Source organism: Hordeum vulgare, chromosome 3H (genome assembly GCF_904849725.1).
Source record: "Hordeum vulgare subsp. vulgare chromosome 3H, MorexV3_pseudomolecules_assembly, whole genome shotgun sequence".
NCBI lineage: Eukaryota > Viridiplantae > Streptophyta > Magnoliopsida > Poales > Poaceae > Hordeum > Hordeum vulgare.
In genome coordinates, this window is record NC_058520.1 from 555,398,769 (window position 1) to 555,413,734 (window position 14,966).

General features: G+C 45.5%; 1 protein-coding gene across 1 annotated transcript; it reads right to left on the reverse strand.

The window, feature by feature from the left end:
• Positions 1-13,045: 13,045 nt before the first annotated feature.
• LOC123440581 (abscisic acid receptor PYL4-like) lies at positions 13,046-14,152 on the reverse strand. The gene has a single exon (XM_045117144.1). It carries the CDS (start codon positions 13,982-13,984, stop codon positions 13,364-13,366), a length of 621 nt encoding a protein of 206 aa, XP_044973079.1. The 5' UTR covers positions 13,985-14,152; the 3' UTR covers positions 13,046-13,363.
• Between the last annotated feature and the right edge of the window lie 814 nt (positions 14,153-14,966).

Below are 14,966 nucleotides of genomic sequence, written 5' to 3' on the forward strand. Positions count from 1 at the left end.
GCACGCACGTCAGCCGGTCCCCCGCGCATCATCATGGACGTGAACATGAGCCTTCCAGTCATGGACGTGAAAAAAATAACCACACAAACAAAACTGGATGCAGCGACACGCAATGATCGGACGGCAAAAAGAATATAGCTGACCACAAACAAATCGATCCAAGGGCCAACGAAGGACTAAACCGAGCGACCCTCTCGGAGGCCGAGTTGGTGAGTGACCTTATAGGTTAGAATAACGACGAGCGTGGAGATGTACATCCGACGGATCTCGCGGGACTTAGTTGGTGCTAGTCTTAGACGAATTTGCTTGGACCAATTCTGCATTCATGTGTCCATATGTTGGATCTTTTCGAACTATGATTCTTTTCATTAGCGACAGTTGTTGTCTTAGAATGTTGGTCCCTTGGGGCCATGGTGAATTTTGAATGTTTATTATAACAAATTTTGCTCGGCTCCGTGAGAAGGGGCGATAACGGTAGCACGTCTTTGACTCGCTTCAATGCTTTCGTTTTCGCTAGGTGGCCTCGGACCTGAATGTAATTTTTGTTACTGTTGGTGCTCTTTGTACTGCCATGACATATAATGAATAAATCAAGAATATTTTAAGGGGCGTGTTTATTGGGGAACGTCGCATGGGAAACAAAATTTTTCCTACGCGCACGAAGACCTATCATGGTCATGTCCATCTACGAGAGGGGATGAGTGATCTACGTACCCTTGTAGATCGTACAGCAGAAGCGTTAGTGAACGCGGTTGATGTAGTGGAACGTCCTCACGTCCCTCGATCCGCCCCGCGAACAATCCCGCGATCAGTCCCACGATCTAGTACCGAACGGACGGCACCTCCGCGTTCAGCACACGTACAGCTCGACGATGATCTCGGCCTTCTTGATCCAGCAAGAGAGACGGAGAGGTAGAAGAGTTCTCCGGCAGCGTGACGGTGCTCCGGAGGTTGGTGATGACCTTGTCTCAGCAGGGCTCCGCCCGAGCTCCGCAGAAACGCGATCTAGAGGAAAAAACCGTGGAGGTATGTGGTCGGGCTACCGTGGAAAAGTCGTCTCAAATCAGCCCTAAAACCCCACTATATATAGGAGGAGGAGGGGGGAGACTTGCCTTGGGGTCCAAGGACTCCCAAGGGAGTCGGCCGAGCCAAGGGGGAAGGTCTCCCCCTCCCAAACCGAAATCCACTTGTTTTGGAAGGTGGAGTCCTTCTTCCCTTTCCCACCTCCTTCCTTTTTTTCCTTTCCTCTTTGATTTTCTTTCCTATGCGCATAGGACTCTCTTGGGTTGTATCACCAGCCCACTAAGGGCTGGTGTGGCACCCCAAACACCCATGGGCTTCCCCGGGGTGGGTGGGCCCCCCCGGTGAACTCCCGGAAGCCATTCGTCATTCCCGGTACATTCCCGGTAACTCCGAAAACCTTCCGGTAATTAAATGAGGTCATCCTATATATCAATCTTCGTTTCCGGACCATTCCGGAAACCCTCGTGACGTCCGTGATCTCATCCGGGACTCCAAACAACATTCGGTAACCAACCATATAACTCAAATACGCATAAAACAACGTCGAACCTTAAGTGTGCAGACCCTGCGGGTTCGAGAACTATGTAGACATGACCCGAGAGACTCCTCGGTCAATATCCAATAGCGGGACCTGGATGCCCATATTGGATCCTACATATTCTACGAAGATCTTATCGTTTGAACCTTAGTGCCAAGGATTCATATAATCCCGTATGTCATTCCCTTTGTCCTTCGGTATGTTACTTGCCCGAGATTCGATCGTCACTATCCGCATACCTATTTCAATCTCGTTTACCGGCAAGTCTCTTTACTCGTTCCGTAATACAAGATCCCGCAACTTACACTAAGTCACATTGCTTGCAAGGCTTGTGTGTGATGTTGTATTACCGAGTGGGCCCCGAGATACCTCTCCGTCACACGGAGTGACAAATCCCAGTCTCGATCCATACTAACTCAACGAACACCTTCGGAGATACCTGTAGAGCATCTTTATAGTCACCCAGTTACGTTGCGACGTTTGATACACACAAAGCATTCCTCCGGTGGCCGTGAGTTATATGATCTCATGGTCATAGGAACAAATACTTGACACGCAGAAAACAGTAGTAACAAAATGACACGATCAACATGCTACGTCTATTAGTTTGGGTCCAGTCCATCACATGATTCTCCTAATGATGTGATCCCGTTATCAAGTGACAACACTTGCCTATGGCCAGGAAACCTTGACCATCTTTGATCAACGAGCTAGTCAACTAGAGGCTTACTAGGGACAGTGTTTTGTCTATGTATCCACACAAGTATTGTGTTCCAATCAATACAATTATAGCATGGATAATAAACGATTATCATGAACTAAGAAATATAATAATAACTAATTTATTATTGCCTCTAGGGCATATTTCCAACAGTCTCCCACTTGCACTAGAGTCAATAATCTAGTTCACATAACCATGTGATTCCAACGAATCCAACACCCATATAGTTATGGGGTCTGATCACGTCTTGCTCGTGAGAGAGGTTTTAGTCAACGGTTCTGAAACTTTCAGATCCGTGCGTTCTTTACAAATCTTTATGACATCTTATAGATGCTGCTACTACGTGCTATTCGGAAATGCTCCAAATATCTACTCTACTATATGAATCCGTTTCACTACTCATAGTTATTCGGATTAGTGTCAAAGCTTGCATCGACGTAACCCTTTACGACGAACTCTTTAACCACCTCCATAATCGAGAAAAATTCCTTAGTCCATTTGTTACTAAGGATAAATTTTGACCGCTGCTAGTGATTGAATCATGGATCACTCTCTGTACCTCTCAACAGACTTTGAGTCAAGGCACACATCAGGTGCGGTACACAACATGGCATACTTTAGATTCTACGGCTAAGGCATAGAAGACGACCTTCGTCTATTCTCTTTATTCTACCGTGGTCTGGTTTTGAGTCTTACTCAAATTCACACCTTACAACGCAACCAAGAACTCCTTCTTTACTGATCTATTTTGAACTCCTTCAAAAACTTGTCAAGGCATGCATCTTGTTGAAACTTCTATTAAGCGCTTTCGATCTATCTTCATAGATCTTTGATGCTCAACGTTCAAGTAGCGCAATCTAGGTATTCCTTTGAAAAACTCCTTTCAAACAACCTTGTATGCTTTACAGAAATTCTACATTACTTCTGATCCACAATATGTCAACCACATATACTTATCAGAAATTCTATAGTGCTCCCACTCACTTCTTTGGAAATACAAGTTTCTCATAAACCTTGTACAAACCCAAAATCTTTGATCATCTCATCAAAGTATATATATTCCAACTCCGAGATGCTTGCACCAGTCCATTGAAGGATCGCTGGAGCTTGCATACTTGCTAGTATCTTTAGGATCGACAAAACCTCCTGGTTGGATCACATACAATGTTTGCTCAAGGAAATCGTCGAGGAAACAATGTTTTGACATCCTACGTGCAATATTTCATAAATAATGCATCAACAACTAACATAATTCTAACAGACCTTTAGCATCGCTACGAGTGAGAAAGTCTCATCATAGTCAACTGTTTGATCTTGTCGAAAACATCTTTGCGACAAGTCGAGCTTTTCCTAATAGTGACTTATCACCATCATCGTTTGTTTTCCTTTAAAGATCCATCTTTACTCAATAGTCCTATGACCATCAAGTAATTCTTCCAAAGTCTACACTTCGCTTTCATCCATGGATCCTCTCTCGGATTTCATGGCTTCCAACCATTTGTCGGAATCTGGGCCCACAATCGCTTTCTCCATAACTCGTAGGTTCACTGTTGCTCAACAACATGACCTCCAAGACAGGGTTACCATACTACTCTGCAGCAGTACGCGACCTTGTCGACCTACGAGGTTTGTAGTAACTTGATTCGAAGCTCAATGATCGCCATCATCAGCTTCCACTTCAATTGGTGTAGGCGCCACAGGAACAACTTCCTGCGCCCTGCTACACACTGGTTGAAGTGATGGTTCAATAACCTCATCAAGTTCTACTACCCTCCCACTCAATTCTTTCGAGAGAAACCTTTCCTCGAGAAAGGATCCGTTTCTAGAAACAAACACTTTGCTTTCGGATCTGAGATAGGAGATGTACCCAACTGTTTTGGATACCCTATGAAGAAGCATTTATCCGCTTTGGGTTCGAGCTTATCAGACTGAAACTTTTTCACATAAGTGTCGAAACCCCAAACTTTCAAGAAACGACAGTTTAGATTTCTCTAAACCTCAGTCTATACTGTGTCATCTCAACGGAAATACGCGGTGCCCTATTTAAAGTGAGTGCGGTTGTCTCTAATGCATAACCCATAAACGATAGTGGTAATTCGATAAGAGAAATCATAGTATGCACCATACCAAATAGTGCGTGGCTATGACGTTCAGACACATCATCACACTATGATGTTCCAGGTGGCATGAACTGCGAAACAATTTCCACATTGTCTTAACTGCGTACCAAAACTCGTAACTCAGATATTCATTTCTATGATCATATCGTAGACAGTTTATCCTCTTGTTACGGCGAACTTCACTCTGAAACGGATTTGTACTTTTCAACATTTTAGACTTGTGATTCATTAAGTAAATACTCCTGTATCTACTCAAATCGTCAGTGAAGTAAGAACATAATGATATCCACTGCGTGCCTCAGTACCCATTGGACTGCATACATCAAAATGTATCACTTCCAACAATTTACTATCTTATTTCATCTCAATGAAAACAAGGCCTTGCTCATGTGGTATGGTTTGCATGTCACTAGTGATTCGAAATCAGGTGAGTACAAAGATCCATCAGCATGGAGCCTCTTCATGCAATTTATACAAACATGACTCAAGCGGCAGTGCCACAAGTAAGTGGTACTATCATCATTAACTCGTGTCTTTTTGGCACCAATATTATGAACATGTGTAACACTACGATCGAGATTCAATAAACCATTGAAGGTGATTATTCAAGAAAATAGAGTAACCATTATTCTCTTTAAATGAATAATCGTATTGCAATAAACACGATCCAATCATGTTCATGCTTAACGCAAGCACCAAATAACAATTATTTAGGTTTAACACCAATCCCGATGGTAGAGGGAGCGTGCGACGTTTGATCATATCAACCTTGGAAACACTTCCAACACGTATCGTCACCTCGCCTTTAGCTAGTCTCCGTTTATGTCGTAGCTTTCATTTCGTGTTACTAATCACTTAGCAACCGAACCGGTATCCAATACCCTCATGCTACTAGGAGTACTAGTAAAGTACACATCAACATCATGTATATCTAATATACTTCTCTTGACTTTTGCCAGCCTTCTTATCTACCAAGTATCTAGAGTTGCTCCGCCTCAGTGACTGTTCCCCTCATTACAGAAGCACTTAGTCTAGGGTTTGGGTTTAATCTTGGGTCTCTTCATTAGTGCAGCAACTGTTTTGCCGTTTCACGAAGTATCCCTTCTAGCCCTTGCCTTTCTTGAAACTTAGTGGTTTTACAAACCATCATCTATTGATGCTCCTTCTTGATTTCTACTTTCGTAGTGTCAAACATCGCGAATCGCTCAAGGATCAATGTATGTATCCTTGATATTTTATAGTTCATCACGAAGCTCTCACAGCTTGGTGGCAGTGACTTTGGAGAACTATCACTATCTCATCTGGAAGATTAACTCCCACTTGATTCAAGCGATTGTCGTACTCAGACAATCTGAGCACACGCTCAACGATTGAGCCTTTCTCCTTTACTTTGTGGACAAAGAATCTTGTCGGAGGTCTCGTACCTCTTAACAAGGGCACAAGCATGCAATCACAATTTCATCTCTTTAGAACATCACTTATGTTCCGTGACGTTTTACAACGTTTACGGCGCCTTGCTTCTAAGCCATTAAGTATTTTGCACTGAACTATCGTGTAGTCATCAGAAACGTGTATGTCGGATGTTCATAGCATCCACAGACGACGCTCGAGGTGCAGCACACCGAGTGGTGCATTAAGGACATAATCCTTCTGCGCAGCAACGAGGACAATCCTCGGTTTTACAGACCCAGTCTGCAAAGTTTTGCTACTATCAATTTTCAACTAAATTTTCTCTAGGAACATATAAAAACAGTAGAGCTATAGCGCAAGCTACATCGTAATTCATAAAGACCATTAGACTATGTTCATGACAATTAGTTCAATTAATTATATTACTTAAGAACTCCCACTCAAAAAGTACATCTCTCTAGTCATTTGAGTGGTACATGATCCAAATCCACTATCTCAAGTCCGATCATCACGTGAGTCGAGAATAGTTTCAGTGGTAAGCATCTCTATGCTAATCATATCAACTATACGATTCATGCTCGACCATTCGGTCTCATGTGTTCCGAGGCCATGTCTGCACATGCTAGGCTCGTCAAGCTTAACCCGAGTGTTCCGCGTGCGCAACTGTTTTGCACTCGTTTGTATGTGAACGTTGAGTCTATCACACCCGATCATCACGTGGTGTCTCGAAACGACGAACTGTAGCAACGGTGCACAGTCGGGGAGAACACAATTTCGTCTTGAAATTTTAGTGAGAGATCACCTCATAATGCTACCGTCGTTCTAAGCAAAATAAGGTGCATAAAAGGATTAACATCACATGCAATTCATAAGTGACATGATATGGCCATCATCGCGTGCTTCTTGATCTCCATCACCAAAGCACCGGCACGATCTTCTTGTCACCGGCGTCACACCATGATCTCCATCATCATGATCTCCATCAACGTGTCACCATCGGGGTTGTCGTGCTACTCATGCTATTACTACTAAAGCTACATCCTAGCAAAATAGTAAACGCATCTGCAAGCACAAATGTTAGTTATAAAGACAACCCTATGTCTCGTGCCGGTTGCCGTACCATCGACGTGCAAGTCGATATTAACTATTACAACATGATCATCTCATACATCCAATATATCACATCACATCGTTGGCCATATCACATCACAAGCATACCCTGCAAAAACAAGTTAGACGTCCTCTAATTTTGTTGTTTGCATGTTTTACGTGGTGACCATGGGTATCTAGTAGGATCGCATCTTACTTACGCAAACACCACAACGGAGATATATGAATTGCTATTTAACCTCATCCAAGGACCTCCTCGGTCAATTCCGATTCAACTAAAGTTGGAGAAACTGACACCCGCCAGTCATCTTTGAGCAACGGAGTTACTCGTAGCGATGAAACCAGTCTCTCGTAAGCGTATGAGTAATGTCGGTCTGAGCCGCTTCGATCCAACAATACCGCGGAATCAAGAAAAGACTAAGGAGGGCAGCAAAACGCACATCACCGCCCACAAAAACTTTTGTGTTCTACTCGAGAAGACATCTACGCATGAACCTAGCTCATGATGCCACTGTTGGGGAACGTCGCATGGGAAACAAAATTTTCCTACTCGCACGAAGACCTATCATGGTGATGTCCATCTACGAGAGGGGATGAGTGATCTACGTACCCTTGTAGATCGTACAGCAGAAGCGTTAGTGAACGCGGTTGATGTAGTGGAACGTCTTCACGTCCCTCGATCCGCCCCGCGAACAATCCCGCGATCAGTCCCACGATCTAGTACCGAACGGACGGCACCTCCGCGTTCAGCACACGTACAGCTCGACGATGATCTCGGCCTTATTGATCCAGCAAGAGAGACGGAGAGGTAGAAGAGTTCTCCGGCAGCGTGACGGCGCTCCGGAGGTTGGTGATGACCTTGTCTCAGCAGGGCTCCGCCCGAGCTCCGCAGAAACGCGATCTAGAGGAAAAACCGTGGAGGTTTGTGGTCGGGCTACCGTGGAAAAGTCGTCTCAAATCATCCCTAAAACCCCACTATATATAGGAGGAGGAGGGAGGAGACTTGCCTTGGGGTCCAAGGACTCCAAAGGGAGTCGGCCGAGCCAAGGGGGAAGGTCTCCCCCTCCCAAACCGAAATCCACTTGGTTTGGAAGGTGGAGTCCTTCTTCCCTTTCCCACCTCCTTCCTTTTTTTCCCTTTCCTCTTTGATTTTCTTTCCTATGCGCATAGGACTCTCTTGGGCTGTCTCACCAGCCCACTAAGGGCTGGTGTGGCACCCCAAACACCCATGGGCTTCCCCGGGGTGGGTGGGCCCCCCGGTGAACTCCCGGAACCCATTCGTCATTCCCGGTACATTCCCGGTAACTCCGAAAACCTTCCGGTAATCAAATGAGGTCATCCTATATATCAATCTTCGTTTCCAGACCATTCCGGAAACCCTCGTGACGTCCGTGATCTCATCCGGGACTCCGAACAACATTCGGTAACCAACCATATAACTCAAATACGCATAAAACAACGTCGAACCTTAAGTGTGCAGACCCTGCGGGTTCGAGAACTATGTAGACATGACCCGAGAGACTCCTCGGTCAATATCCAATAGCGGGACCTGGATGCCCATATTGGATCCTACATATTCTACGAAGATCTTATCGTTTGAACCTCAGTGCCAAGGATTCATATAATCCCGTATGTCATTCCCTTTGTCCTTCGGTATGTTACTTGCCCGAGATTCGATCGTCAGTATCTGCATACCTATTTCAATCTCGTTTACCGGCAAGTCTCTTTACTCGTTCCGTAATACAAGATCCCGCAACTTACACTAAGTCACATTGCTTGCAAGGCTTGTGTGTGATGTTGTATTACCGAGTGGGCCCCGAGATACCTCTCCGTCACACGGAGTGACAAATCCCAGTCTCGACCCATACTAACTCAACGAACACCTTCGGAGATACCTGTAGAGCATCTTTATATTCATCCAGTTACGTTGCGACGTTTGATACACACAAAGCATTTCTCCGGTGTCCGTGAGTTATATGATCTCATGGTCATAGGAACAAATACTTGACACGCAGAAAACAGTAGCAACAAAATGACACGATCAACATGCTACGTCTATTAGTTTGGGTCTAGTCCATCACATGATTCTCCTAATGATGTGATCCCGTTATCAAGTGACAACACTTGCCTATGGCCAGGAAACCTTGACCATCTTTGATCAACGAGCTAGTCAACTAGAGGCTTACTAGGGACAATGTTTTGTCTATGTATCCACACAAGTATTGTGTTTTCAATCAATACAATTATAGCATGGATAATAAACGATTATCATGAACTAAGAAATATAATAATAACTAATTTATTATTGCCTCTAGGGCATATTTCCAACAGTGTTATGTATTTGTCGGTGGATCTTTAAAAAAGAACCACCGGGCTTAGAGCCATTAGACCAGACACGATCTTGCGACCGATGGTCACCCTCACTTCCGCAACATAACTCATGTTGCGAGAACCCTTTTGTAACATATGTCTCGTTGCAGAAATATTTACAACAATGGCTCGGTTGCAGTTTTTATTTGTGCAACAGAGGTCTTGTTGCATAATCTTTTTGAGAATTCTTTCAAATCAGGTCTTGTTACTTGATACTTTTGCAACAAATGTGTTGTTACATAATTGTTTCTGCAACATATGTCTTGTTGCATAAACATCGCCACTCGGTGCAGCAGATGGGATCACATGACTGGCTAGGTTAGCTAAAACAGATCTGAACATGTGTTGATGGATCAGACCAGGATCCAACGATTATATGGGCGACGGAACTATATGGGCGACGGAAGCGTAATCCGTGGGCTGAAGAGAATGATTTCCCATATTTTAAAGAAACAAAACACTACATATGTGTACTTGTGATGTTTTTGCACCCTAGCTCGTATGAGCTCGGATGAACAATAAATTCAAAAACTATTATGAAAATATCCAAAAAAAATTGGACAATCTTTGACAAATGTTCTAACTGCTCATCAAATTTCATCATGAAATCACTTTTTGGAAGTCGTGGTAAAAAAAAATCAAAACTCTGAAAATGCTACTTCAAAAGCATTTTGAAAAACTAATTTCGTTTTTTGCCACGACTTTAAAAATGTGATTTTGTATTAAAATTTTACAAGCTACTAAAACATTTTTCAAAGTTTGGTGTAAGAAAAATTAGATTTTTTTAAACATTTTTTATATATTTAAGAATTTACTGTTCACCCGAGCTCATTTGAGCTCGGTGTAGAATAGCACTGTCCCATTTCATCCCACTACTTCTGCATGTCAATGAACAATTGGTCGGCGTGCATATGCATCTCCATCGCGCAATCACCAGGCCCCACGGCAGTCGGCAACACATCATCTTTATCCCTTTCTCTGTTTCTGAGGCGTTTAGAAATTTTGCATCCATGCATTAACCGCACGCTATAGAATTGGCCGACAGAGCATCACGTCAAAACGGCGATCCTTCCATTGGTTTCCACTCTCCTCGCGCTTTCTCTTCCCGTTCTTTTTTCTCCTCCACGCTTTATCGATGCGACTTGTGTAACGTTATGTCGACCACGGAATGTTTGTTGCCGACCAATTCATAGGAATTTTGGAGGATTAGAATTCTTGTAAAAAAAATAGATGTTTGTTGTTTGTTCCATAAGGTTGATTTTGTAGGAATTTGTTTTTACTATTTTTCATAGGATTTCTAGCATTCACTCAAATCCTTTTGAAAACACCCTTCATTTTTCTGTGATGCAATCAAAGAATCTGGAATTTTCTGTGATTGAGATGAACACCACATACCAATTCTATGTTTTTTTGGAGAACTCTGCAGCAAACACCCCCCCCCCCCCCCCCCGCCCCTCTAGGACGACTCGGGGCAACCACCCCTCCCGTCGCGGGCGTAGACACCTCATCTCCGTCCCTTCCTCGCCGCCGCATGAGGCTACCGCTGGGCAAGCCCGTGGCACAGCCGGGGACTATGGCGGCGGGGCCCTTGATGCTTCGCCTTGCACTGCAAAGCGATTGGATCTAGCTGGCAGCCCTTCTGATGAGCCCCTCCGTGCTGCGGCAAGCGGCTGAGCTGGCTTGGTGCCGGTGGTCTGGTCGGACGACCGATGGATCTTCGGTGGATCAGGGCCTGGCAAGCTGCTTTGGCGTCCGGCGGCGCCTGATCTAGCCACTGCCTCTGGCCCTGATCGGTGTGCTTCTCTCATGCGGGTTCCTGAAGGTGCCGACATGGCCGTGGGTAAAGCTGGTGGAGGAGATCTAGATTGGGGGAAACCGTGTAGTCGGCCCTAGCCAGTCACGAGGACGACGACGCCCAAGGGTGCCCCTGTTCTTCTTTGAGAGGTCGGTCTACATGTGCTCCTCCACTTCCCACCTCCCTGCCTCTCGGGTCAAAACCCTAATTCCGATGGACGGCGGCGGCATCCTTGATGTCGTGACCTTCCTGAAGGCGTCCCCTTGAGGGTTGAGTGGCGCCGGACACTGTGTGTGTCCTTACCGGTTGCTATTGGTCGCCACTGCTTCGAGGGAAACCCTAGGACCTGGTCTTTTAGATCGGATGATGGCGGTACCGCGTTGCCGTTTCTTTCTAGGGAGCATCGTTTGTGGAGCAACGCTGGATGACACCGGAAGGAGGTCGAGCGGCTTCGTCTTGCACGGAGCTTTAGTGGAGCTGTCAAGTCATGCATGTCCGACATGTGCTACACTAAGTCATGTCTGGTTGGAAGGTGCTACGCACGACAGTTCTTCTAAAATCTTCGCGTCTCGAAGGATGAGCGCAGGGCGATGGCGCCGTTAGGCACCGTGGTGACGTCGATGGATGTTCAGACTGGTAAGGATGATGTGGATCTCTATCCTAAAGATGGGTGAGTGGTCCGATAATGATGACGTCTTTTAAAACGTGTGCATGTGATGTGTGCTTTAGGTCTGCTGCATCAGTTGTTGGTCCTGATATATTATGTGGATGGATCGACGACGACAAGGATTTTAGATATGGAAAATAAGAGCGCTCCACATTATCGAGTATGTAGATGTGAGTGATGACTTGGGATGGATTGATATTTTTTTCAGACTTTAATGAAATAATTAATAAAGATGACTGCATGCACCGATTGATGCATAGGTCGAAGGTTTAACATTCTTTAAAAAAAGCCATTCTATGTTTTTCTATTTCTGTGTTTTCTAGAATCCTGCTAACCAAAGAGGCTCTAAATATTTATTCCAGCCTGCACAAAACGGGGCCAGTTTACAATCAGCAATACAATACACCACATTGCCGCCGTACAGACGTCTAGGCCGGCAAAATTAGCCGTGATTACTAATTCCATTGGAGCAGACTAACGAATCGGCTCCATGTAAATTGCTCATGCATGACGCCACTGATTAGCTAACAACCAGAGAAACTGGGGGACATGGACATGCCAATGTGTGACATTCATTAGCTATCTAGCTCGATCGACCAGATTCTACGTACGTACATCGACTTGCAGAAGAAAAATTAGCAACTTGCACAATCAAAAGCGAGCGTCATGGAGTTTCTTTAGGCAACTTGCCCTAAGACTAGTCCCATATGCTGCAAGAGGTGCCACTACTTATCTCGATCGGAGGCCAAGGAAAGATAGATATTCCCGGACAAGGGGGCGGCCCACTCTGGTTTCTCCTCTGTTGAATTGAACGACTAGTAGTACTCCCTCCGTTCCTAAATATAAGTAGTTTTAGAGATTTCATATAGACATATTGTAGACTGTAGATTCACTCATTTTATTTCGTATGTAGTTCACTAATACAATTTTTAAAAATACCTATATTTAGGAACGGAGGGAGTAGTTGTTTATTTGTCATTTGAAATGTATGCCCGCGCGCGGTGCAAGTGGGCTCGCGAGATTTCTCACGATCGTGATAATGGGAGACTTGGAAGGTGCAGTGTAGTGTCCAAGTGAGGCGCATGCAAGCTAGTAGTTGTGATCTGTTTAATAGGTTTCCATCGGTCACCGTCGAAGTACACAGTTCGTTTACAGGAGCTAGCGTCTCTACGCGTGAGCCGCTGTTGGGCAAAACTGCGCGTCGGCGAGATCGACGGACCTAGACACTGGACAGCAACACGGGTGATGTTAGGAGGCGCAGATTAATTTGCTGCACACGGCCACAGGCATATACGTACTTCATCATTTGGTTTGTCAGTTAGATTTACAAGCACTCATATGTATGGTCTCGCTACTATCATATGCGAAGTTCGAGTAGTAATATGTAATCCAATCAGTACTGCACATTAATTCAACTACTAAGTTAACACGATGAGATGATTTACACAAAACAGCCAGGTGCACAAAGCCAATCTTTCTTCACATGACACTAGGGCTAATGCATGGGTGTAAATCATGTCACTCCAGATTCCAGAACCTCGACCTTGCGCCCGTGGTACGGGTCTACGGTGGTACCTTTCAGCTGGTCTGCCGGAGTGCATGACGGGCATCAGTTCACGCGCGGCGCTGCCAGCGCGAGTTGCTCCGCCGTGCGCGCGAGCGACTGGAGGTTGCACCGCACGATGGTGTCCACGAACATGCGCGTCTCGTCCCCCGTGTTCCCCGGCGGCACGTCCACCACATAAGACTCGACCACCAGGGTCACCCGCGGCGCCCCGGCCACCGTCGACGCCACCTCGTTCACGGTGGTGACGGACCGGTAGTTGGCGAGGCGGTGCTCGCCGCCGACGATCCGGAAGCTGAGCACGCGCCGCTCGTCGTCCAGGATCTCGAGCCGCTCGCGGCTGCTGGTGCCAGGCAGACCGGAGACGACGCGCACCTCCCGCACCGATCCCACCGCGCCACCGTCGCCGTCCACCAGGCGGCAGCTCTTGATGAAGCGCTTGTACGCCTGCGGCCGGTCGAAGCGCCGCACGACCGACCACACCGCCTCCACGGGCGCCGCGATCGCCTGCACCACGGCCGAGCAGCACTGCCCCGCGCCGGCCGCGTGCTCGTGGTGCCGCGCCACCTCGCCCGGCACCGCTGCACCCTGCGCCACCAACGCCTTACAGGCGGCGCTGATCCGGCTGTGCTGCTGGGGCGACGGCCGTGCAGCTGCGTACGGCATTGTAGACAAGCCGCGGGCGGCTCGAGCTTCTGAGCTTTATCGCTGTGAAGAAGAAATTTTAGGAGAGTGGGTGGGTTGGGAACTTAGGATTAGCTAGCGGACGAAGTTCTTGTCTTGGATGTGCTATATATGTCAAATGGGAGACCAAGAGTGGATGGTTGCAAGTTAAATACTACTAGTCCTAGTTGATTTTCTTTGGGAGGTTACACTTGCTTTCGTTACTTTGTGCTGGGAGAAGCAAGTTGATGCGATAGTTTAGGAATTTTTTCTAATGAATGGGTGGTAAGGGGAGTGGAGCCTAAACGGGGTGGTTAGTTTGAGAAACTCTAGAAGGCTACAATAGTGATTTGGCTCCCGGAGCCCACGCATGAATAATAACGCGATTTAAATTACATAAAAAAAAAGTGATGCAAGATGCTTTTATGCATGAATTTCATGTAACTTTTTATGAAGTTTGAACATTTGAGGAGCTCATGACAAAAAAGTTAAATTTCAGACGTATGAGAATCTTTTAAAAATCACACTTTCCATGTCTGGTTTTGTCTTTTTGTCGCGAGCTCCTCGAATGCTCAAACTTCACAAAAAATTACATGGAGTTCAGTCACAAGAGCATCTTGCACCATAAAACTTTTTGAAAAATTTTAAACTAATTTTCTATCGATAATTGCACTACTATTCATCGGGCTCATCTGAACCTGGGTTTCGGGTTGAATTATTGTATATCAACCGTTCTCTGCCCAAATATATAAGGCCCCTAGAATTTCGAGAGAGTTACATGACTTTAAAAGTTACTCCCTTCGTCCCGAATTAATTTGCTGACTTAGATTTGTCTGGATGCAGATATATCTACTCGTCTAGATACATATGTATCTAGACAAATTTAAGACAACTAATTCAAAATGGAGGTAATATTACATTAGAAATTTCTTCTGTTACAAATCCAAAATACTTTTATGGCACATATCCTCCTTTCCTAAATAAA